This window comes from Chiloscyllium punctatum, chromosome 7 (assembly GCF_047496795.1).
Source record: "Chiloscyllium punctatum isolate Juve2018m chromosome 7, sChiPun1.3, whole genome shotgun sequence".
In the NCBI taxonomy this organism is placed as follows: domain Eukaryota; kingdom Metazoa; phylum Chordata; class Chondrichthyes; order Orectolobiformes; family Hemiscylliidae; genus Chiloscyllium; species Chiloscyllium punctatum.
The window spans coordinates 46,386,779-46,412,689 of NC_092745.1; the positions used below are offsets into that span (position 1 = coordinate 46,386,779).

The window sequence follows — 25,911 nt, forward strand, 5'->3', positions numbered from 1 at the left end:
TGGTGACCATTTCTGCAGCAAGTGTTGGCTGCTCCAGGACCTGTAGCTCAGAGCTGATGAGGTGATGTTTGAACTGAGTCATGGGTCTCAGTGTCCCCAGACTCTGTTTCAGTCCCACCCCTTTGATTAGTAACATCAAATTTGGTCTATGGCCAGTATCAGGAGAGTGTGACTGTGAGTGAGACAGGGGTAGGGATCCAGAATTTACACTTCGCTCCCGCCCCCCTCCACTTCCCCAGCTCCAGTTCGTGTATTCTACCCCAATGCACTGTCACTGGAGGTCTTGGGGGAAGGGGTGCTCCTTTATAAAAATACATGGCTGCCTGTTTGAGTGACCCAGCATCGCAGAGAGCTGCCCTCTGCCCTTACCTCCAATCCTCTGCTCTCTGCCTGACCTGCTGACCTGCTGTGCTTTCCCAGCAATACACTTTCGACTCTGCATCAGGGTTTCAGTATGGTCCTGACACGTAACTCCAGTTTGCACTGCTACATCTGGCCTTCGGAATATCTGGCCCATTGTCGTCAGAATCTGGTGCGGAGTGTTCACTGTACTCATCCTGAGTCAACATCGCTAATGGCATCATTGTGGGGATCATACTCCTAGTTAGGGATGTCACTTTTGGTTTCCGAAGCATCCCTCCATAACAAATTATCTCTATCCCCAGCTAATGTGTAGGATTGAAGTGCATTTTTGAACTATCTGATGACAATTTGTTGAGAGACAAGTTCCCAAGACTGGACAATGGAACCAACAACTCACCAAGAATGTAGCCGTCCTGGCCTTTTTCAAAGAGACGTTCTGAGGCATTCTCCTCTAGATCAGGCCACTGTCTGGTCCCTGTTCTCTGGCACATTTGGTCTTTGCTATTTCCCTCAGGGCATTCTCCTTCCATTCCTGCAGCAGCTTTTTGCTAAAACTTAATTCCCTCACAGTGGCACTGTGTATAAAATTGGAGATAAAATAGTCCTGCAGTTGATTGATGAGTTGGAAAATGTTATGATGCTTCTGAATCCAGCATCGTGCTCTTATCATTTTCGGCTTTGGTCTATTCTGTGTGGGTGTGCTTTAAACTCCCACACCTTGAGATCTCGACTTATATTGCCTTTTGCTGACTTGTAGGTAAGGAAAACACATATTTTGATCTGACAGTGGATCATATCCCCAAATTCTTTTGGGAAATATTAAGCTTTTAAATGCAATGTGCCTCTTTGAAAGGGCACACACATGAGCCAAGAGATGGCTGAGAATATAAATTCAGTGGCTGTCTGGGACAACCATGTAGACTACACCGAGGTCTGAGCGGAACCACAGATGGTCTCACCTAAAGGGAGTTAAGAAAACCTCAGACAATGCTGGTTCAAAGAGAAAAACATCATTCAAAAAAAAACTGAACTGTGATCTCCTGAAAAAGACTGGGTAACCTATCTAAGTAGAAAACCACCTCCTGTGGATTATGTCCCAGACTGCAGATGTGATATGGGAAGAGAGACAGATCTGGGTGAGGGACATGTTTAGGATTTTATCCTTATAGGAATATGGAAGAAAGGAAATTAAGAACTAACTGCATCCCTGGTCTCTCAGTTAATTGTCTTGCACAGATTGAATTTGAATTAGCAGTGTTATGTGTTGGTTCACATTTCAAAATGCCAACCACATCTGTCTGCACTGGTGGTTCACATTTTACTTCTAGGATTTCCTAACATTTTGCAATAGTTTTATAAGGCTTTGCAGATTGACCTGAACCCAGTGACCTGTGCTGACATACCAGTGTTCAAGCTTGGGGTTGTAGTGCATTTTTGCAATGAATCCCAAAGTGCTAACGTGTGCTGTGAGGTTCAACTTGACACCCCAGCTGTGCAGGTAAAAGGAGAGAAATTACTCTCTGATTGCTGAAAACAAGTCAAAGCATAAAGACCCTGCTGGAGGAAACTGGACAAACCACTTTCAACTAACTGCCAAACCAAGAATCTCCAATCAACTACTCAACTGCAAAGATCAATGCTATCTGAATCACCCCAACCCCCCCCCCCCCCCCCCCCCCACCACCACCTTAAAAACCACAGCATATCACAGTCTATTTATCATGGACAAGCCAAAGATTGATTTGTATATTCTGGTTGTTTTGACTTTCACTGTTTGCAGTTGACTCTCTTTCCAACCTGCAGCACATTTTATCACCTTTTTTTTAGTGTTTTAATAAACTCACGGTTTCTTTAACTCGAGAAATCCTGGTCAGATTGTTTTCTTTTAAAACATAAATACATTTGGGTTGGGGATAAAGTTCCAGAGGGAAGACATCTTTTTTTTTAAATTAACCTTGTTGCTGACCAAAATGAGGGAGGAATTGAAGAAAGGATGGGAGCCAGCCTGCATAATCAGAGCAAGGGGCCCTTGAGGCTGTGCCGTGCAGCAAGGATCAATGCCTAGGAGCGTACAGGAAAAGGTTAACCTTTTACCCAAATGTGATCCTAACCATGGTCTTTGGTGCTTAAATATGGGCGTCATGTACATCATGGTCATCTCCTACATTGCAATTTGTACGGATGTCTGAGTCTCTCGGCAACAACTCAGAAGGTGGGATGGAGATATCAGCACAGGTTTAAGGAAATGTATTCTTTTCACTCTCCTTACATTTGTCACTGTGTCTTCGCATGCAAGTGGAGGGGGAGTATGCAAGCATTGTGCTTCCTACTTATGCTCCTGCTGTGAGGTGTTAGAGACTGAAGGGTGTTAACAAGCTCCAGTCTTTATGAAATCGCATTTTTCAACACGGGCATCTCACAGCTTGGAGAATCCCAGGTAGGTAACTCGTGTGAATGGACAGATACATGATGACCAATTGCTGGAGTCTGTCAAATAAATATTAGAAACCTGATGGGAAATCGTGTTGAGGTTTGTATCAAACTGCTGGCATATGAGCCACTTGGCGTTCACTTCTTGGGCTTCAGGCTTAACGATGGGCCAAGTGTCTTGGGGTGTGGAGCGTTTTCACAATGTAAACCACCGAACAGGTCCAGTTCAACTTTATTTTTGTTCCCACCACACCCATCAAAGCTTTCTTTCCCTGATGGTAATTAATTCTGGAGAACGTGCTGAACAAATCTTTCTCTTTCATTCTTGTGGCTGGTTACATAGTCCCCCTCCCTCAATCATATGGCGTATAAAAGCCCTCCTCACTTGACTGCTCATGAACTGTGCTGTTCCCAGAATGAGTAGCAATGGCACTGTTTAGCCCTGTGCCTCCCTCACCAGGATTCCGCCAAACCTCTTCAGAATCTGTTAGGAAGTCTAAATCCATTTTCATCAGATTCTAAACAGTTTTAGTTGAATTTTGTGTTTCTGAACTTGCTTTCCATCAGGTTTCACTGTTACATAATCCATTTTACTTCCTCGTGAAATCAGGGTTGGTGAGGTTGGAGGGGGGACGGGGAGAAGGTTACTAATGTTTGTCAATGATGTCCTTTCAGGGAGGTTGTCCCAGGCAGACTTTACAGTTACCAAGTGAAGGTAGCAGCTGGATCTGCGTCGAGTGATCTCACCCCACCTCTTCTCTACGTACACGGCAGCCATTTTTGTGGGGACGAACGAGTGGAAAAGTAAGCAAAAATAAACCCAACTTAATCTTAAAAAAACACACACACACTGATAATCTCCTTGTGTCTGAATTTTTGTTTCAAGTCTCAGTGTGGGAAGTGTTTTTCAACCGAATACTTGGGAAGTCTGGGCTTGATCAGTACATTAGGTTGAGGTCCAACCTTGCAGTGAGGGAGGGGGAGATCTTTTGTCACCTGCAGTTGACAGGTTGAGGAGGCAACGGCCTAGTGGTACTATTAATCCAGAGACCCAGGTAATGTTCTGTGTTCGAATCTCGCCAAAGTAGATGGTGTAATTTGAATCCAATAAGTACCTGGAATTAAAAGTCTAATGATGACCATGAAGCCGCTGTAAATTGTCAGAAAAACCCATCTCGTTCACTAATGCCCTTTAGGGAAGGAAGCTGCCATCCTTACCTGGTCTGGCCTACAAGTGACTCCAGACCCACAGCAATGTGGTTGACCTTTAATTGCCTTCTGGGTAATTAGGAATGGGCAGTATGTGCTGTTCTAACAGTGATGCCCTCTTCCTGTGAATGAATAATAAAAATAAGGGTCACTTCTAATCTCTGGTCATTGAATTAAACTTCACTGAGTCTCAGGATCTTTCTTGCCCAGATTAAAGACCCTACTCAATGTTGTGTTAAGGCCAAGGGATCCACCTCATGACAAATCAATTGACTCTGGCTTACTCCCATTCCAGACATTTAGGACAACCCTGGAACTCCCTGAGACTGCTTCAAGCAGTTTTGATATGAGGAAAGTAAAGATGGACAGTACATGAATTTGGTTCATGTGACAATTAACAGATCCTTGAGTGTCTGCTGAAATGGACTCCACCATGCATTGTGGATGTGATCTCTATACTGTGGGTTATTGCTGTGTGACTTCTGCTCTGTGCTGAGCTGATTGATCTCACGATCAGATGATGGAGCTGGCCCTGGTCTCTGAACTTGGCCCTTCTAGGATGCCAGAGCTCGCCAGCTTTCAGAGACCTTCCTGATAGTGAAGGATCCTCGGTGGGAGACAGACCATGCTCCCTTGTTACTGCATCGACAGTCCTATTGTCGAGAGCCTAAACACATTTACATCGCATTTTACTGTGTTTTGCTGAGTGAGTGTGACAGTTGTAAGAAGGCACAGTGTCGGAGTGACAAAATGGTCAGGGTGTGAAGTTGTCAAGGTAACAGGCTGGATAGGGCGAACAACGGAAGATTAAAATTCCCCGGCCGTTCCCTGTGTAGCCAGTGACGTGGGACACCGCAGGGGTCACAGTTACTTATCTTCAGGGTTATATCTAGTCTCTGTGTGTTCGATGGAAGATTTGGATTGAGATATCCATTCAACGAATGAAACATACTCTGTGCATTTATGGCAGATAAATGTAGCAGCCAGTGACAAGCACGCAAAGCTGGAGAATGTGTTTCTGGTGATTTGTTGAATGTGGGAAATAAATGTGAGGTGGAAGAACACTCTTTCGATATGCCAAAGGATCCTGTACACCTAAAGTAGCAGAAGGTTTAAGACCTCAATGTGTTCAGGTCTTGAGCCCAGCTTAGACCCAATGCCTCTGACCAAAAGTGACAGTCTGAATTTTCTCCTGATTCAGTTGGTATACTGGGACTCTGTTCAGCCAGAATTAGCAGCTTTCCCTCACGGGGGGTCCTGGTTATCAGGAAGCTTCATGTCGACGGGGAGGGATCATGGGCCTGTTCTGTCCCTTTTCCAGTAGGAGTTAGTAAGTAATGGGAGAACTTGGCTGGAGCCTCTCCTTCCCAAACGCGGCCCTCAGTTGAGCGAATTAGTGAAATGCAGTCAAATGGGGTGCAACAGTCGGTGATCCCAGGAAGCTGTGACAAATCACCTGTGGAAGGAAAGCACCAAGGAAACATTGCACAGCCAGCATGATGGTATTGGAGAGAAGCCTTGGAGTAATGACAGCACCAGGAAGGAGCGGTTTGGCTCGAGATAGTCACATTGCACTAAACACATAGCAGCACAATGTATGCTGCTGATAATACACTTGGTAATTTTTTTTGAGTTAATGTGTCCGATAAGCAATGTCAATTGAGCTCCATGTTTGGAAGACCCTTACAGGTGAGCTTCCTATTGTGTTCACATGCAGAGTAAGCTGAGGAGTTTCAATATATTTCATGTATGTTATTTTCTCTCCCAGCAACCTCGGAGAAGAGTGTGATGATGGTAATTTATTAGACGGCGATGGCTGTTCAAGGCGGTGTCAGATAGAGGAACATTTTAACTGTCTGGGTGAGTTCTCACTAAATAATGCTCCCAACGCCCAGGTAGCTCAGTCCGTAGAGCATCTGACCTTGAAGCCCTGTATCACTGCCCCTGTGCCTGGTTATGTGTAATTTGATAGAATCCCTACAGTGTGGAAACAGGCCCTTCAGCCCAGCAAGAAGGGCAATGCACCCAGACCCATTCACCCACCCTATTATCCTATATTTACCCCTGACTAATGCACCCAACCTACACATCCCTGAACACTGAGGGCAATTTAGCATGGCCAATTCACCTAACCTGCACATCTTTGGACTGTGGGAGGAAACTCAAGCACTCGGAGGAAACCCACGCAGACATGGGGAGAAATGTGCAAACTCCACACAGACAGTTGCCCAAGGCTGGAATTGAACCCGGGTCTCTGCCACTGTGAGGCAGCAGTGCCCTATATGTACACACATTACCCCCTGCAACTTGTTTTGTCTAATGTACATAAGCTGATCACAGAGCAGAAGTTGGCCATTCAGTTGACTTGTAGGTGCAACAGGTAATCGGGAAGGCTAATGGAATATTGGCTTTCATTGCTAGAGGGATTGAATTTCAGAGCAGGGAGGTTCTGGTGCAATTGCACAAAGTGTCGATGAGGCCACACCTGGAGTATTGTGCACAGTTCTGGTCTCCTTACTTGAGGAAGGATACATTAGTTTTGGAGGCTGTGCTGATGAAGTTCACCAGGTTGATTCTGGAGATGAAGGGGTTACCCTGTGAGGAAGGGTTGAGCTGCCTGGGACTACTCGCTAGAATTCAGAAGAATGAGAGGGTATCTTATGGAAACTCATACAATTATGAAAGGGATAGATGAGATAGAGGCAGGCATATTGTTTCCTCTGGTGGATGAGACTAGGACTAGGGAACATGGCCTCAAGGTTAGGGGGATGTAGACTTAGGACAGAAATGAGGAGGAACTGCTTTTCCCAGAGAGTAATGAATCTGTGGCATTCTCTGCCCATTGAAGAAGTAGATGCATTCATTAAATATATTCAAAACACAGTTGGATGGGATTTTGCATGGAAGGGTTATGGGGATAATGCAGATAGGAGGAGCTGAGACAATGGATAGATCAGCCATGATCTTAATGAATGGCAGAGCAAGCTCGACGGGCCAAATGGCATACTCCTGCTTCTTGATGTTCAATAAAATCACAGATGATCTGATAATCCTCAGCTCCACCTTCCTGACTTTTCTTCATAACTGTTGATTCCCTTATTGATTAAAAATCTGTCTGTCTCAGCCTTGAACATAACTAATGATCCAGGCTCTGCATCCTATGTGCCTAAGGAATTCTATCTCTTCACTGTCTTCTGAAGAGAAGAAATTCCTGCTCATCTCTGTCCTAACTGGGTGATCGCCTTGCTCTGAGATTATTTAACCCTTGGCTCTACTACAATGAGAAGTAACCTTTCTACATCTACCCTGTCTAGTTCACTAAAGCTCTTCTGCCTTTCAGTAAGGTCTCCTCTCGTTCTCCTGACTTCCACTGAGTCCGAAGCTAACCTACTCAACCTCTCCTGAGAAAAAAAGGCCTGGTATCAGCCCAGTGATTGTTTTCTGGAGCAAAACCAGAAAAAGCTGGAGAAACACAGCAGGTTTGGCAGCATCTGTGGAGAGAAAGCAGAGTCAATGTTTTGGGTTCTTCAGAACATTCTCTGGATTGTTTCCAATGCCGAAACATCTTTCCTGAGATAAGGGCACCAAAACTATTCTCACTAGTCTCAGTAGCGTCTTCCTATTTTTATACTCTATTCTCTTTGAAATGAAGGCTAACATTCTATTTGCCTTTCCTATCACCTGTGCGCTTGTATGCGAGCTGTCAAATTTTGTGATTTATGCTTGAGGACTCCCAAAACTCTGTGATGCAGCTTTCTCCTAAATAATATTCATTGCTCCTAAACATGGTTATGTGTAATATAGACACACTGGGCCCAGGACTTTCCATTAAATGCGTTCAGCACCTTCTATTCTCTTTCAAAATCCAGATTAGATTGCATTGATCACCACTGCACATGTTCTGTGGGGTTATAAGCTTTCTCTTCATGTCCTTCCCAGTCCTAATCTCTATTTGTCAATATCCTATTTCAGCATAATTGACAAGTTTAAACATTCTGTTCCACACACTAGCTGAAATTGGAAGCAGTATTGGCTCAGCACTGGCAGCGATGTCTTCAGAGGCAGCGTGGCTGCAGAGTTGGTCAGTTGGCCTGTGAAGCCTGGAGCAGGACTCTCAGTTCCACGTGGAATGGGCTGTTTGGCGGCCACGTGGTGTAGACTGGAAATCCCAGAGTGGGACTGTACCAGTGGGGAAGGAAAGGTTGGACCCTCTTTGAGTTATAGAGTCGTAGAGCCGTACTGCACAGAAACACACCCTTCCGTCCAACTCAGCCATTCCAACCAGCTGTCCTAAATTAATCTAGTCCCATTTGTCAGCACTTGCCCTATATCCCTCCAAATCCTTCCTGTTCCTATACCCATCAATATGCCTTTTAAATGTTGTAATTTTACCAGCCTCCACCACTTCCCTAGCAGTTCATTCCTTACACGTACCACCTTCTGTGTGAAATAGTGAAATATCCTGAGGTCCCTTTTATATCTTTCCCCTCTTACCCTAAACCTATGCCCTCTCGTTCTGGACTCCCCTACCTTGGGGAAAAGACTTTGTCTATTTATCCTATCCATGCCCCTCATGATTTTATAAACCTCCGTAAGGTCACTCCTCAGCCTCCGACGCTCCAGGGAAAACAGACCCAGCCTGTCTGTTCAGCCTTTCCCTATAGCTCAAACCCTCCAACACTCGCAACATCCTTGTGGATCTTTTTTGGCCCCTTTCAAGTTTCATCATATCCTTAACTACAAGAATAGTTTTATTCTAAGTTAATGTGAATGGCTCCTATGCACGGCGATGGTACATACTTTTCACTGTATTTTTTCATAATACAAGTGACAATAAACGATTCAATTCAATTCTTCTTGTATGTTGTTGTGTTACTTATTACTTGTATTACTGATTTCCTTTTGCTCCTTATGTTGGAAAAATCTCCCACTGGCGAATGTTGTTTGCAAATCTTTTTGTCACTGTTTTGAGTGCTTTTTATCTCAGTGAACTTTGTGGTCCAATGTAGTTCCCTTTATCTCTCATTCTTAATTCCCCTTTACTGTTCTTGTATTTAACCTAACTATGGTCACTATTTCTTAGTTGTTATCAGTTACTCATTAACCAAAACCAGACCTTTGGTTTACAAGAAACATACTCAACCAAGAAGCGGTCCTGGATGAAACAAAAAGCTCGATTCCTTTGGAAACGTTACTACCCAGTTGTTCTGAGCTGTTCAGAGATCACAACCTGCCTCCCATCTCCTTTTCCTTTGTTCATTTCAGGCCAAAAAAAAATTATACTGTTTCTCATTCTCTTCCTTAATTGTAACCATGTGGATTCCATCTCCATATAAATCCCCTAGGACATCCGTGTGTTCTAACACTGCGATACAATCACTTACTGTGAGCTGATCCCGCTAGCGTTCCTGCAAATGTAAAGATGAGGGATATCAAGTCTCGGCTTCAACTAACCTTAGGCCACATCTCTGCTGTAGCTGGTACATTTATCCTTCTGTACATAATCACATATCTAACAAGCCAACTTGGCTTGGAACACTTGTTTCATTCAGTTTATATACCATTCCCCCTTATCCAGTTAACCCCAATCCTTTTACCTCATTTGGTGTTTAAAGTTTTTGATACTTCCACGTCCTCTAGACCACCACCTTCTGTGTCCTTTAGACCACCACCTTCTGTGTCCTCTAGACCACCACCTTCTGTGTCCTTTAGACCACCACCTTCTGTGTCCTCTAGACCACCACCTTCTCTGTCCTTTAGACCACCACCTTCTGTGTCCTCCAGACCACCACCTTCTGTGTCCTTTAGACCTCCACTTTCTGTGTCCTTTAGACCTCCACCTTCCGTGACCTTTAGACCACCACCTTCCGTGACCTTTAGACCACCACCTTCTGTGTCCTTTAGACTTCCACTTTCTGTGTCCTTTAGACCACCACCTTCTGTGTCCTTTAGACCACCACCTTCTGTGACCTTCAGACCTCCACCTTCCGTGACCTTTAGACCACCACCTTCTGTGTCCTTTAGACAACCACCTTCTGTGTCCTTGAGACCACCACCTTCTGTGTCCTTTAGACCTCCACCTTCTGTGACCTTTAGACCTCCACCTTCTGTATCCTTTAGACCACCACCTTCTGTATCCTTTAGACCTCCACCTTCTGTATCCTTTAGACCACCACCTTCTGTGTCCTTTAGACCACCAACCTCTGTGTCCTTCAGACCTCCACCTTCCGTGACCTTTAGACCACCACCTTCTGTGTCCTTTAGACAACCACCTTCTGTGTCCTTGAGACCACCACCTTCTGTGTCCTTTAGAACTCCACCTTCTGTGACCTTTAGACCACCACCTTCTGTGACCTTTAGACCACCACCTTCTGTGTCCTCCTTCTGTGTCCTTTAGACCACCACCTTCTGTGACCTTTAGACCACCACCTTCTGTGTCCTCCTTCTGTGTCCTTTAGACTACCACCTTCTGTGTCCTTTAGACCACCACCTTCTGTGTCCTTTAGACCTCCACCTTTTGTGTCCTTTAGACCACCACCTTCTGTGTCCTTTAGACCTCCACCTTCTGTGTCCTCTAGACCTCCACCTTTTGTGTCCTTTAGACCACCACCTTCTGTGTCCTTTAGACCTCCACCTTCTGTGTCCTCTAGACCACCAACCTCTGTGTCCTTTAGACTTCCACCTTCTGTGTCCTCTAGACAACCACCTTCTGTGTCCTTTGGACCACCACCTTCTCTGTCCTCTAGATCACCAACCTCTGTGTCCTTTAGACCTCCACCTTCTGTGTCCTTTAGACCACCACCTTCTGTGTCCTTTAGACCTCCACCTTTTGTGTCCTCTAGACAACCACCTTCTGTGTCCTTTAGACCACCACCTTCTCTGTCCTCTAGACCACCAACCTCTGTGTCCTTTAGACCTCCACCTTCTGTGTCCTTTAGACCACCACCTTCTGTGTCCTTTAGACCTGCACCTTCTGTGACCTTTAGACCGCCACCTTCTGTGTCCTTTAGACCACCACCTTCTCTGTCCTCTAGACCACCACCTTCTGTGTCCTCTAGACCACCACCTTCTGTGTCCTTTAGACCAACAACCTCTGTGTCCTCTAGACCACCACCTTCTGTGTCCTTTAGGCCTCCACCTTCTGTATCCTTTAGACCACCACCTTCTCTGTCCTCTAGACCACCACCTTCTGTGTCCTTTAGACCACCACCTTCTCTGTCCTCTAGACCACCAACCTCTGTGTCCTTTAGACCTCCACCTTCTGTGTCCTTTAGACCACCACCTTCTGTGTCCTCTAGACCACCATCTTCTGTGTCCTTCAGACCACCACCTTCTCTGTCCTCTAGACCACCAACCTCTGTGTCCTTTAGACCTCCACCTTCTGTGACCTTTAGACTTCCACCTTCCGTGACCTTTAGACCACCACCTTCTGTGTCCTCTAGACCACCACCTTCTTGTTTCTTGATTTGGAGATGCCAATGTGTTTGACTGGGTTGTACAAAGTTAAAAGTCACACAACACCAGGTTATAGTCCAACAGGTATTTCCAATTAAACCTGTTGGACTATAACCTGGTGTTGTGTGATTTTTAACTTTCTGGTTTCTTGGCATCCGTTCTCCTCTGGGAATGTTATGTACTGACCAATGTTGTACCTTGCCTGAGGTCATTTAAATTGTCTGCTCAACGGCTTTCACTGGAAACTAATTCCAGGAGTTCGTCATGCTTTGCCTGAAAGATATTGCTCCAGTAATCTTCCATAAAATATTTTGAATATACGGAACAGAAACAGGTCATCCTGCTTTATCACTCAAACATCCTCCAATCCATTCTGCTAAGTATCCAACATGAGTCTCCAGTCCTTTCTTGTCCCTCGTGGGCTGGTGTATATTCCCTTTCAATGGCTCTCTCTCTCCCTTCGGCCAATCAACAAGCATTGATCTATTCTAATTCAGTTTTCCAGTCTTCTATGCTATGCCATTTCAAGTGCTCTTCTGAATCAATCTTAAATGCTCCTGCTTTTCCTGGGTGAAAATAAATTTCCTTAAATCCCGACTAAATCTCCTGCTCCTAACCTTAAAACTGTGCCCCCTGTGTTGACCTGTTTACTAAGGGGAAAGGTTTCTCCCTATCAATCCGATTGTGCCACGTCAGATCTCTGTAAACCTCAATCGGGTACTTCCCCCACCCCCCACCACCCCCCCCCCCCCCACCCCCCCCCCACCCGTCCCGAACTCAGCCTTCTCCATTCTAAAGAAAACAACACCAGTTTATCCAGTCTCTCTTCATTGCTCTAGCCGCTTGTGTAGTCACAACTTTCCTATAGCATGGTGACAATTTAATGCATTGATACTATTTGACTCAAGCAAGATAGTGAGCTCCCCAAGTGGTAACACTGGGAGAGGTTTAATGCTGTCCCCTCTAAATGGCGGTGAGGGGTTGGGGAGGGGTAGTGACACGTGTTCTGGCATGGATGTTAGAATCCACTGTCTTCTAGCCTCCATGATAGGAAGGCTATGGGTGGTCTCTCTGCCACTCATCATCCCCCTTTCAGGTTGTGCCATGTTAACATGTCTTCATGGATGTGGCTGTTCTAGACGCTGGCTGATAGCTCTTGGTGGGTGGAACCTCTGCCCCTCCACTCCCCCCTCCACCAGCATTCATGATCCTGAGGAAAGCCCATTGCCGTCCTATTAAATCCCTGAGAGACGCTTAATACGGAGATCTTCCATTATACAGGGGAGGTGCATCTCCCACCAGCTCTCCAATCGCTGCCATTTTAAAGCACCTGCTCTGTCTTTGTGCACTCTTCCAAACACCTCTGTTAGTCAGCCCTGAGCCTCATGTGAATAGAGACCCAATCCGATGTAACATCCACTTGCTGGTATCATCTGTAAAACCTAAGTTTTAAACATTGTCCTTGTTTTTTTTTAAATTATTTCATGCGTGTAGGTGTCACTTACTAAGCCAGCATTTATTACCCATCTCTAATTGCCCAGAGGGCAGGTGTGAATCAGCCATGTTGCTGTGGGTATGGAGTCACATGTTGGCCAGACTGGGGAAGGATGGCAGATTCCCCCCTCCTTTCAGGATATTAGAAGTTACACTGTTGACATGAGGCTGTTTTCTTTCAATTCCAGATTTTTACTGTATTCAGACTTCACCATCTACCTTGGTAGAATTTGAACACTGGTCCCCAGAACATTAGCCTATGATTGTTGTTTATTAGCCTAGTGACATTTCCAATATACCATCACCTCTCCTATCATGTACAGCTTGTTATCCATGATTGGATATGTTTTAAGTTTTCTTCTTAAACTTGAATATGTCATATTAGTCAATCCAATGAAGGTCTTCAAATGGGACAACACAACTTTACTTCATTGTTGCTCATGACTGTGAATTAACAGGACATATACAGCATTGTAACAAGCCATTCAGCTCAACTTATGTAAGGTGATGTTTACGCTTCACACAAACTTCCTCCTTTCTTTCCTAATCTAACCATATTATCTCTCCCTAAATAATGACACCACCATTGAACACCAGCTTTCATTCCCAGGACTGTTACTGACTTACTCTCCTCTGGAGATCTCCCCTTGACAGCTTCCCATTTCATAGTCCTCCAACCTCATACAGCTTGCTTCTGCCTCCTTCCCAAAATCCACAACTGGAACTGTCCTGGTAGACCTATCATTTCAACCTGTTCCTGCCCCACTGAACTTATTCCTTCCTATTTTGTCCCTGTTTCTCCAAGCCCTTATTCTGTCATTTCTCAACTATGTTTGTAATTCTTCTGATACTTTATGTCACTTTCACAATTTCCAGATTTCTGGTCGGAGCCGCCTCCTGTCCTGTCCAGTTCCTCTTCACATCCATCCTTTGTCCATCCTCCATTGTGATGTCTGAAGGTTCTTAACTTCTTCCTTGAAAACAGGCCTATCCACCTCCAACCTCCTTCGGCTGACATTGTCACATGAACGACTTCTCCTTAAACTCCTCTCACTTTATCCAAGTCCAAAGATGTGGGCCATGGATACCCATACGGGTCCCAATTATACCTGTCTGGTTGTGGGATATACCTTATCCCTGTCCAACTCAGGCCCCCAGCCACAACTGTTTCCCCAGTACATCGATAATACCATTGGTGCTGCTTCCAGCTCTCTCTCTCTCGAACTGGAAAAGTTCATCACTTTGATTCCAGTTTCCATCCTTTTCTCACCCTCAGGTCTCATCTCTGACTCTTTGCTGTTCTTCCTTGGCTTTACCGTTTCTATCCTGGGATAGCATGTGCACCAGTATCACTGCAAACCCATTGACTCCTGCAGCCACCCAGATTGCACTTCCTCACATCCTCTTCCCTGCATTGCATTCTCCCAGTTTCTCCATCTCCAACCCATCTGTTCTGATGATATCATCTTCCATCAGTGAGCCTCTGGCATGACCTCTATTTTCCTTCGCTGAGGATGCCTCTCACCGTTGCTGGAAGGGTCCTTAACCATATCTGAGCCATCTCTAGCACTTCTGCCCTCACCCTTTCACCTCCCTTTCAGAACAACAGTGAGGTTCCCTCCCCTCATTTTCACTTCCCACCCCACCATCTCTGCATTCAAAGGATCAGCTCCTGCCATTTTCACCACCTCCAGCAAGAGGCTACTACTAAACCCATCTTCCACTGCCCTCTGCTATCAGCACTCACAGTGACCATCCCTACATGACAGTCTGATTCACTTCTCCATCACTCCTAACACTTCCTCATTCTTTCCCATCCATTTACCTCTTCCCTCTTCACTGCCCAAGGCCTTAAACACTCCTTCTAAGTGAAGCAGTGTTTCACTTGTACTTCTTTTAATCTGGTCTACTGCTTTTGCTGCTCACAACGCGGTTTGCTTTACATTGGTAAGACTAAACACACTCTGAGTGACCCTTTGTGGAACACCTCCTCTATTCACAAGAATGACCCTGACTTTGCAGTTGCTTGTCATTTAGTCATTTCAATAAACCACCATGTTCCCATGCCAACGCTTCTCTTCAGGGCCTGCTACAGTGTTCCAAAGAGGCTTAATGCAAGCTCAAGGAACAAAGCCTCCTGTCTCCCTTGGGCACTTTACAGCTTTGAGCATCGCTATGGGATCTAACAACTTCAGAGTATGATCTCTGTACAGTGCTCCCCTTGTTCATACCTCCCCCACCCTTTCTCTGGCCGTTTCTTGTTTGCCTCCTATTGACTTACTGTCTGCAGAGCTGACCCACTTTCTCCTTTTCACAGCTAACATTTACACCTATTTGATATCTCTATCTCTCCTTTACTACAATCATCACTGCTTTTCTCTTTTGCTGTGGGCACTATTGCAATCTGATCATTCACTCCTACTCCCCCTCTATAACAATATGAAAAATATACACAATTTCTCAGCTCTTTCTTTAGTTCTGAAGATGAATCATATCAGACCACCACCTTCTGTGTCTAGCATTTATTGCCCATCCTTAATTTGCCCAGAGGGCTGTTAAGAGTCAGCCACATTGCTGTGGGTTTAGAGTCATATTTAGGCCAGACCAGGTAAGAACATTTGATCCAGATTGGTTTTCCCCCAACAATTGACACATCGTCATCATTAGACTCTTAACTACTAACTGAATTCAAATTCCACATCTTCCATTCCAGGATTTGAACCCAAGTGCCTGAAACGATACCTGGGTCTCCGGAGTAATAGTCCAGCGATAATGCCACTAGACCCATCACCTCCCCTTATGCTTACAGCAAAAGGGACGCTTCACTCAGACCCACCCCATTCCCATGACTCTGTGTATCCTTGGCCAATCCATCTCGCCTGCACTTCCCTGGACACCACGGGACAGTTCAGCATTGTTAATCTATCTATTCTTCAAATCCTTTGGACTATGGGAGGAAATCAGAGCACCCAGAGGAAACCCATGCAGACACAGGAAGAACAGGCAAACTCCACACAGACAGTCACCTGAGGGCGGAATTGACTCCAGTCCCTGGAGCTGTGAAACAGCAGAGCTAAAGAGAGAGGATGGTAATGGGGTAAGAGTAGAACCAAAAAGTGGTAACAGCAGATACATTCCTAGTTCTAAGTAGTGCCAGCTTATTCTGTTTTTTTATCCACAGTTTGTGTCAGCCAGAATTGTCCCAGCTGATCGAAGCATTAACTAGAATTCCAAATTTTGATCATTGGCACTTCTCTGCAGCTTGAGATCTGTTCGAGCAGTGCTGTTCCTGATTACCAGCGTGAGTCTTGTGGAACTGTGTGACAGGGCTAATGCGGCTCAGCAGAGGATGGTGTCTGGCATGCTGCCCATTTTGTACTCATGTGCCTCACATTAGGAGGTGATATGTCAATTGGGTCTTAATGTATTCAGAGCGTTTACGCTTTGCCCACTAGCTGCATATGTTTCTTCACTTTGTCTTTAGTCTCGATGTGATGTGAAATGTTGGTGGGCTGGCTCTAATGTATGGCGGTTGAATAACACCAGTCAGTTAGGTTCTGTTAATTAGTGGGTTTAATTAGCTCCATGTTCTTCTGCTTTGAGTTCAGTGTTGTTATAGACACCAATCTTTCTCATGGTAAAGCCTTCCGAAAAACTGGTGAGTTTTTCTCTTTTATTTTTAAAAGAGAAAAGGATTGCTCTTAATCCAAACCATTACCACACCGTGTCTCCAGTTGTTTTCATTCAGTCCACATGGGAAAATGGGGATGGGTCAGTGGAACAATCTAACCTTCATAATTGGTACAACCTGCCAGATGACCATTGACCCAAAACATCAGATATGCTTTATAGGAAGGGCAATCACACATCTGGGGGTGGTGACCCATTAATAGGTGATTGAGAAGGACCCTAGAGGAGAATAACTAACACTGAGTGCCGGCACTTTGTTTTTTACTGGTGTCCGCTCTCATGCACAACTGAAAGCCAAACCTTTGAATGGCTGTGTTTTTGGCAGCAACACTTCACACTGTCAATTGCATTTGCCTTAAAGTAAACCCTGATCTGGGCAGACAATTCAGCCCATCGGGTTCACACCGACCCCCTAAAGACCAACTCATCCAGATCGCCCCCCCCCCCCCCCACACCTCCCCCATCCCCGTGACTGTGTATCTCATGGCCAAACCACCTCGACTGCACATCCCTGGACACTACAGGGCAGTTTAGCTTGGTCAATCTATCTAATCTTCACGACTTTTGGACTGTGGGAGGAAGTCAAGCACCCAGAGCAAACCCATGCAGACACAGGAAGGGCATGCAAACTCCACACAGACAGTCACCTGAGGGTGAAATTGAATCCAGGTTCCTGAAGCTGTGACACAGCAGCACTAATCACTGAACCACCCTCAGCTATTGACTGATGCCTTCAAATTTGATGAATGAACTCGGTTTTACTTCAAACCCTCATGTACCACTTTAAGGCAAAATCAAAATGGACAGTTGATGGAGAAAGGAATAGAAGGATATATAGATCAGAGGAGATGAAGACGGGTGGGAAGCAGATTCATATGTAGCAGAATAGTTGGGCCAAAGGACCTGTTTCTGTGCTGTGCATTCCTTTTAAGGTTTAGTGACACATGACTCTCCCTCTGGTGTCTAACATGTTTCTGCAAATCTCTCTCCTGGATGTTTTCAGCTTCCAAAGTGTTAAGGTTGTTACTTGTATGGACTGAATGTTCCATTTTACTGTACTGTTTCAGCAGCTGATGTATGTATTCTGGCACCACAACCCTGAGGAGACTTGAAGCTTACAACTACATTCATCCTTCTGGTGCAGAATTTAAGTCCTGTTACAAATACTGGCTGGTTTTGAGCTCTGACTTGTGGAGGGAGGTGAAAATAGCGCAGGAGGCATAGGACACAGTCACCACTTTCCCACTCCTAGTATAGCACCTGCTAGGTCCTGGTGTGTTGCAAGACTGTAGAGATGGGTCAGCGTGAGGAACTCCTGCTTGCTGCTGCACATTTGCGCTTGATGGTATTGCTAATGCCACCTTAGCTTTGTGGACCCATCGCTGAGTCAATCGATTATATATTCAAGCAAACCAGGCAAACATTACCAGGTAGCATTTCAAATCTAACATTGATCTCGCTTTTTGGGCACCTTTTTTGCAGCTGTAACTTTGTATTCCTCACTCTTCACCCGATGGTCATTTGTATGTTATGATCTGCACGCAAAACAAAACTGTTCACTGTACTTAGGTGCATGTGACAATAATAAAATCAAACCAAGTTACTGTATAATCCTGAGGAACCTGCTGCATTGACAGGGAGACATTAAAAGGTTCCTGCCATTGGTAAAGAGACGAGCAGATGATTACTCCTGCAGTCCTGCCTTCAAACACTAGCATCAAGACTGATCGGTCATCGTGGTGATGTTTGTGTGATCCTTTCCGTGTTTAGCTTGGGTAGTGTATTTACTGAGAGACTAATAGTCACAACATTTCTCATTGACTCAGTGCATGGAGAGTGCCTGGTGACATTGCTGGTTTAAGTGGTCAGACACTTCATGTAAATTCCACTCTGCCTTTCCTTAGGCGAGCCCAGCCTCTGTTATGTTCACGATGGGGATGGAGTCTGTGAGGAGTTTGAGAGGAGAAGTAGTGTTCGTGACTGTGGCTTTCCGACACCAGAGGGTTTCACTGACCAGTGGGCAGCACAGGCCTTCAGCCCTCACCAGGATGACAGGAGGTGTCCGGTTAAAGTGGTAACTGGCCAACCTGCCTTAACTAAGGTAGGCAAAAAGTTGAGGCCAGTCGATGAATATGAGATAAGTATTAACAAATTAACAAGGTAAGGGATCCTTCAGGAGATTAGGATCAAGAAAGGATCTTTGCATATGTCATATATCACGACACTAAAGGATTCAAGTTCTGCTGGGTTACATTATTGCATTTGTTCTTTGTAAATCCATTCTGTGCAGATTTAATGAATAATGGTTCTCGTTTCTTTGTATCAATTAGCAATATTGGCATGTGCTCACTCTGGTATCCTAAAGATTAACTCTGTTTCTCTCACTCCACTCATGTTGCCTAACTGGTTGGGTTTTATTTTCCCTCTGTTTTGTTGCACCAAAAACCCAGTTAGGATATCTTGTCAACTTTCCCTTCAGCATTTACATGTTACTTTAGAGACAAAGGAAACCTTTTGCTATTACAAAGGGAGTTGGTTTGGGTTAATGAGGCCTACCTAGTATTCCTACTGTCTATCATTTTATTCAATAAGAGAAAAGTCCATTTGCAAAGGGTCCTTCAAACAAGGAAGGAAGAATACTGGGGACAAAGGAAGCAAAACAAAGCAAATTAACATTTCTCTTTTCATGGCATAAACAGAGACGTAGTTAACTTTGTGTTTCTCTGTTGCTATGAAGGTGTAGGTAGGTACTGTACCTTTAAGAGCGAGCGGAAGCTGGCACAGACCTAGAGTGGCACAGAGCTTGCTGAAAAATTTAAAATATAACATTTGGCAGTGAAAACAAATAGCTGGAGCTGCGTTGCCATGGTACACAACAAATTTGAATTTGGCCAGTTAGTTTAAATTTTGCCCCAAGATACCAAAATGCAATCAAATTTGAATTTTAATCTTTTGATGACATCAAACCAGTGAGATGGATCAATGTTTTGGCGTATATAAAATCGGACATTTACAACGGCAAAGAGTAGCAAAAAGCACCAACCAACAAAGATATGGCCTGTGGAGCCTCTCTCTGAAAGGTACCATTTCATATGTAACAGACAGTGCAGATTTCCCCTGTGGACATTCCCCTCAGCAATAAGTATACCGTTTTGGATACTGCTGAGGGGGATGACCTACCAGAGGAAAGCCATAGCAGTCAGTTTTCTGGCACTGAGCCTGACACTCTGGCAAAGAAGGGAAGGGGGCAGAATAGAAAAGTACTCATGGTATGGGACTTGATAGTTAGGGGAATCGACAGGAGATTTTGTGGTCACGTTCGGGATTCCCGGAAGGTATGTTGCCTCCCTGGTGCCAGGGTCTGGGACGTCTCCGATCGGGTGTATAAGGTTCTAAAAGGGGAGGGAGAACAGCCAGAAATCGTGTTACATATCGGCACTAATGATATAGCCACGAAAAGGATCGAGGATATTAAAAAGTGATTTCAGGGAGTTAGGATAGAAGCTGCAAAGCAGGACGAACAGAGTAGTGTTCTCTAGTTTACCACCGGTGCCACGAGATAGCGAGGTGAGGAACAGGGAGCGGGCGCAGGTTAACACGTGGCAGCGCAGCTGGTGTAGGAGGGAGGGCTTCAGATATGTAGATAATTGGGATGCCTTCTGGGGAAGGTGGGACCCGTACAAGAAGGACGGGTTGCATCTGAACTGGAAGGGGACCAATGTCCTGGGTGGAAGGTTTGTTCGAGTAGTTCGAGAGGGTTTAAACTAGTATGGCAGGGGGGTGGGAGCCTGAACTGTATACCGGAGGTGAGAGTTGATGCAGATGAGGCAATAGCAAGAGGTAGGCCAGCTCGTGGGAAGGATTTTCCTGGGAAGGAACCAAGGGATCAGTTAAAGTGTGTTTGCTTTAAGGCAAGGAGTATCAGGAATAAAAGTGACAAACTTAGAGCATGGATCAGTACCTGGTGCTATGATGTTGTGGCCATAACAGACATGGGTTTCTCAGGGGCAGGAATGGTTGCTGGATGTTCCAAGGTTTAGAGCATTTAAAAAGAATAGGGAGGGGGGAAAAAGAGGAGGGGGTGTAGCACCACTAATCAGAGAGGGTATCACATCTACGGAAGCTTCCATTGTCGAGGAAGATCTGCCTACCGAGTCAGTATGGGTGGAAATTAGGAACAGCAAGGGAGCAGTCACCGCGTTAGGGGTTTACTACAGGTCCCCCAATAGCAGCAGGGAGATGGAAGAAAGCATAGGTCGGCAGATTTTGGAAAAGTGTGGACGTAGTAGGGTTGTTGTAATGGGTGACTTTAACTTTCCCAATATTGATTGGGACCTCCTTTGAGCAGAAGGTTTGAATGGAGCTGTTTTTGTAAGGTGTGTTCAGGAGGGTTTCCTAACTCAGTACGTTGACAGGCCGACGAGGGGAGAGGCCATTCTAGACTTGGTGCTCGGAAATGAGCCGGGGCAGGTATCAGATCTTGTGGTGGGAGAGCATTTTGGTGATAGTGACCACAACTGTCTCACATGCTACATAGCTCTGGAGAAGGAGAGGATTAGGCAAAATGGGAGGATATTTAATTGGGGAAGAGGAAACTATGATGCGATTAGACATGAGTTAGGCAGCATGGATTGGGAGCAATTGTTCCATGTTAAAGTCACGATAGACATGTGGAGACTGTTTAAGGAACAGTTGTTGCAAGTGATGAATAAATATGTCCCTCTGAGACAGGCGAGAAGTGGTAAGATAAAGGAACCTTGGATGACGAGAGCGGTGGAGCTTCTCATCAAAAGGAAAAAGGTAGCTTATATAAGATGGAGGAAGCTATGGGCAAGCTCAGCTCTAGAGGATTACAGGCAGGCGAGGAGGGAGCTCAAAAATGGTCTGAGGAGAGCCAGGAGGGGACATGAGAAAGGCTTGGCAGAACGGATTAGGGAGAACACAAAGGCATTTTACACTTACGTGAGGAATAAGAGAATGGTCAAAGAAAGAGTAGGGCAGATCAGGGATAGCATAGGGAATTTGTGTGTGGAGTCTGAGGAGGTAGGGGAAGCCCTAAATGAGTTTTTTGCTTCTGTCTTTATGAAAGAAATGAACTCTGTAGTGAATGAAACCTTTGAAGAGCAGGTGTGCATGCTGGGATGGGTGGAGATAGAGGAAGCTGATGTGCTGAAAATTTTGTCAAACATTAAGATTGACAAGTCGCCAGGCCCAGACCAGATTTGTCCTCAGCTGCTTTGGGAAACGAGAAATGCAATTGCTTCGCCACTTGCGAAAATCTTTGCATCTTCGCTCTCCACTGGAGTCGTACCTGAGGACTGGAGAGAGGCAAATGTGATTCCTCTCTTCAAGAAAGGAAATAGGGAAATCCCCAGCAATTACAGACCAGTAAGTCTCACGTCTGTCGTCTGCAAGGTGTTAGAAAGGATTCTGAGGGATAGGATTTATGACCATCTGGAAGACCATGGTTTGATTAAATGCAGTCAACACGACTTTGTGAGGGGTAGGTCATGCCTCACAAACCTTATCGAGTTCTTTGAGGATGTGACTAGAAAAGTTGATGAAGGTCGAACTGTGGATGTGGTGTATATAGACTTCAGCAAGGCATTTGATAAGGTTCCCCATGGTAGGCTCATTCAGAAGGTCAGGAGGAATGGGATACAGGGGAACGTAGCTGTCTGGATACAGAATTGGCTGGCTAACAGAAGACAGCGAGTGGTAGTAGATGGAAAATATTCTGCCTGGAAGTCTGTGGTGAGTGGTGTTCCACAAGGCTCTGTCCATGGGCCTCTACTGTTTGTAATTTTTATTAATGACTTGGATGAGGGGATTGAAGGATGGGTCAGCAAGTTTGCAGACGACACAAAGATTGGAGGTGCCATAGTATAGAGGGCTGTTGTAGGCTGCAGCAGGACATTGACAGGATGCAGAGATGGGCTGAGAGGTGGCAGATGGAGTTCAACCTGGATAAATGCGAGGTGATGCGTTTTGGAAGGTCGAATTTGAAAGCTGAGTACAGGATTAAGGATAGGATTCTTGGCAGTGTGGAGGAACAGAGGAATCTTGGTGTGCAGGTACATAGATCCCTGAAAATGGCCACCCAAGTGGACAGGGTTGTTAAGAAAGCATATGGTGTTTTGGCTTTCATTAACAGGGGAATTGAGTTTAAGAGTCGTGAGATCTTGTTGCAGCTCTATAAAACTTTGGTTAGACTGCACTTGGAATACTGCATCCGGTTCTGGTCGCCCTATTATAGGAAAGATGTGGATGCTTTGGAGAGGGTTCAGAGGAAGTTTACCAGGATGCTGCCTGGACTGGAGGGCTTATCTTACGAAGAGGGGTTGACTGAGCTCGGACTTTTTTCATTGGAGAAAAGGAGGAGGAGAGGGGACCTAATTGAGGTATACAAGATAATGAGAGGCATAGAGAGAGTCGATAGCCAGAGACTATTTCCCAGGGCAGAAATGGCTAACACGAGGGGTCATAGTTTTAAGCTGGTTGGAGGAAAGTATAGAGGGGATGTCAGAGGCGGGTTCTTTACACAGAGAGTTGTGAGAGCATGGAGTGCATTGCCAGCAGCAGTTGTGGAAGCAAGGTCATTGGGGACATTTAAGAGACTACGAGACATGCATATGGTCACAGAAATTTGAGGGTGCATACATGAGGATCAGTGGTCAGCACAACATAGTGGGCTGAAGGGCCTGTTCTGTGCTGTACTGTTCTATGTTCTATGTTCTATATTAAAGTTGTGAAGTAGAAAACCAAAGACCCAGGTAAGGACAGACGAAGATATCAAGGATACAGTGACAACTGACTGGTTTTGAAGCGTGATTTTTTTTTGTAAATCTTAATCGGGGTTTTTATCAGAACAGTATTATAGAGTGGGAGAAAAAGATAGGTTAAATAGAAAGGAATTGTAAGTAGTTGTTGTCTAATGTTCTGTTTTGGACTTAAAAAATATGCTTTATTCATAAAATATTTTGATGGACTGTACAGTTGGTCATACCATACATATGTAAACATTCCATTTCTTTACATACAGAGATCAGAATTTATCATTTGTATATACAGGTCTGTACATTTATCAATCATATATCCATATATTTACCTGAGGCGTCAGCAGAGCCCAAATGACTGGGTGGGCCCCCTGTTCTTCTTAGGCAGGCAGATGTTACACGGTGGAGTTTCCCCATCACGCCTTGGTGGCAGCTGCCCCAAGCTTCAGTACGTCCCTCAACACGTAGTCCTGGACCTTGGAATGTGCCAGTCTGCAACACTCAGTCGGGGTCAACTCCTTCAGCTGGAAGATCAACAGGTTTCGGACCGCCCAGAGAGCGTCCTTCACTGAGTTGATGATCCTCCAGGCACAGTTGATGTTTGTCTTGGTGTGCGTCCCGGGGAACAGACCGTAGAGCACGGAGTCCCATGTCACGGCGCTGCTCGGGACGAACCTCGACAAGCACCACTGCATTCCTCTCCAGACTTCTGCATAGGCACATTCCAGAAGGAGGTGTGTGACAGTCTCGTCCCCCCCACAGCTGCTTCGAGGGCAACATGCAGTGCGGCTGAGAGTTCGGGCATGCATGAAGGATCTCACAGGCAGAGCCCTTCTCACCACCAGCCAAGCCATGTCTTGGTGCTTGTTGGAAAGTTCTGGCGATGAGGCATTCTGCCAAATGGCTTTGACAGTCTGCCCAGGGAACTGCTCGACAGGATCCACCCTCTCCTTTTCCCGAAGGGTCTCAGGGACACTACGTGCTGACCACTTCCTGATGGACTTGTGGTCAAAGGTGTTTTTCTTCATAAACTTCTCCACGAAGGACAGATGATACGGAACGGTCCAACTACTCGGAGCGTTCCGCGGCAGCGAGGCTAGGCCCATCCTTCACAACACTGGGGACAGGTAGAACCTCAGTACGTAGTGACACTTGGTGTTTGCGTACTGGGGATCCACGCACAGCCTGATGCAGCCACACACAAAGGTGGCCAACAGGGTGAGGGTGGCATTGGGTGTATTTTTTCCCCTGTTGCCCAGATCATTATACATTGAGTCCCTTCGGACCCGGTCTATCTTTGATCTCCATATAAATTGGAAGATGGCCCGGGTGACTGCAGCGGCACAGGTTCTGGGAATAGGCCAGACCTGTGCCATGTATAACAGCAATGACAGTGTCTCACACCTGATGACCAGGTCTTTTCCCGCGATGGAGAACGACCGTAGCTTCCATCTGCCCAGTTTCTGCCTCACTTTGCTGATCTGCTCCTCCCAAGATGTGGCGCACGCCCCAGCACCCCCGAACCAAATACCCAGCACCTTCAGGTGGTCGGTCCTGATGGTGAAGGGGATAGAGGATTGGTCAGCCCAGTTCCCGAAGAGCATGGCCTCGCTCTTGCCTCGGTTTACCTTGGCTCCCGAGGCCTGTTCAAACTGGTCACATATGCACATGAGTCTGCGCACGGACAGCAGATCCGAGCAGAAAACGGCGATGTCATCCATGTACAGGGAGGCCTTAACTGCAGGCCCCCGCTGCCAGGAATAGTCACCCCTCTCAGGCTCGCATCCTTCCTGATGGACTCAGCAAATGGCTCTATAAACAGCACACAAACAAGGCAGGAGAGAGGGGGCAGCCCTGCCTGACTCCAGATCTGACTGGGAAGCTATCTGATTCCCACCCATTGATTGAGACTGCACTGACAATGTTGGTGTCGAGCAGTCTGATCCAATTGCAGATTCCATCCCCAAAGCCCATTTTGGAGAGAACATCTCTCATATACCTGTGTGATATCCTGTCAAAGGCTTTCTCCTGGTCCAGGCTGATCAGGCAGGTGTCCAATCCTCTGTCCTGCACGTGGGCGATCGTATCCCTGAGGAGTGCGAGACTCTCAGTGATCTTCCTGCCCGGTACAGCACAGGTTTGGTCAGGGTGGATCACCGACCCCAGAGCAGACCTGACCCGGTTGGCGATTACCTTTGACAGAATTTTGTAATCTGCATTTAACAGTGAGATTGGTCTCCAATTTCTAATTTCCTCCCTCTCCCCTTCCACTTGTAGATGAGGGTGATGATGCCTTTCCTCATGGATTCACTCATGGTACCTGCCCGAAGCATACTGACATACACCTCCAGCAGGTCCTGGCCAATCAAGTCCCACGGAGCAGAATAGAGCTCGACCAGTAAGCTGTCGCTTCCGGGAGTTTTATTCTTTTTGAAGGATTCGAGGACCTTGATCAGCTCGTCCAGAGATAGTGGCTGGTCCAGCCTCTCGCGTG

General features: G+C 45.8%; 1 protein-coding gene across 1 annotated transcript in view; it reads left to right on the plus strand.

The window, feature by feature from the left end:
- LOC140479625 (pappalysin-2-like) overlaps positions 1–25,911 on the plus strand; it is a 409,230-nt gene that overhangs the window by 187,036 nt on the left and 196,283 nt on the right. The window contains exons 8-10 of the mRNA XM_072573508.1: positions 3,469–3,597; positions 5,771–5,862; positions 18,546–18,742. Of these exons, the coding sequence (XP_072429609.1) occupies positions 3,469–3,597; positions 5,771–5,862; positions 18,546–18,742 (418 nt within the window). The remainder of the gene's footprint in view (positions 1–3,468; positions 3,598–5,770; positions 5,863–18,545; positions 18,743–25,911) is intronic.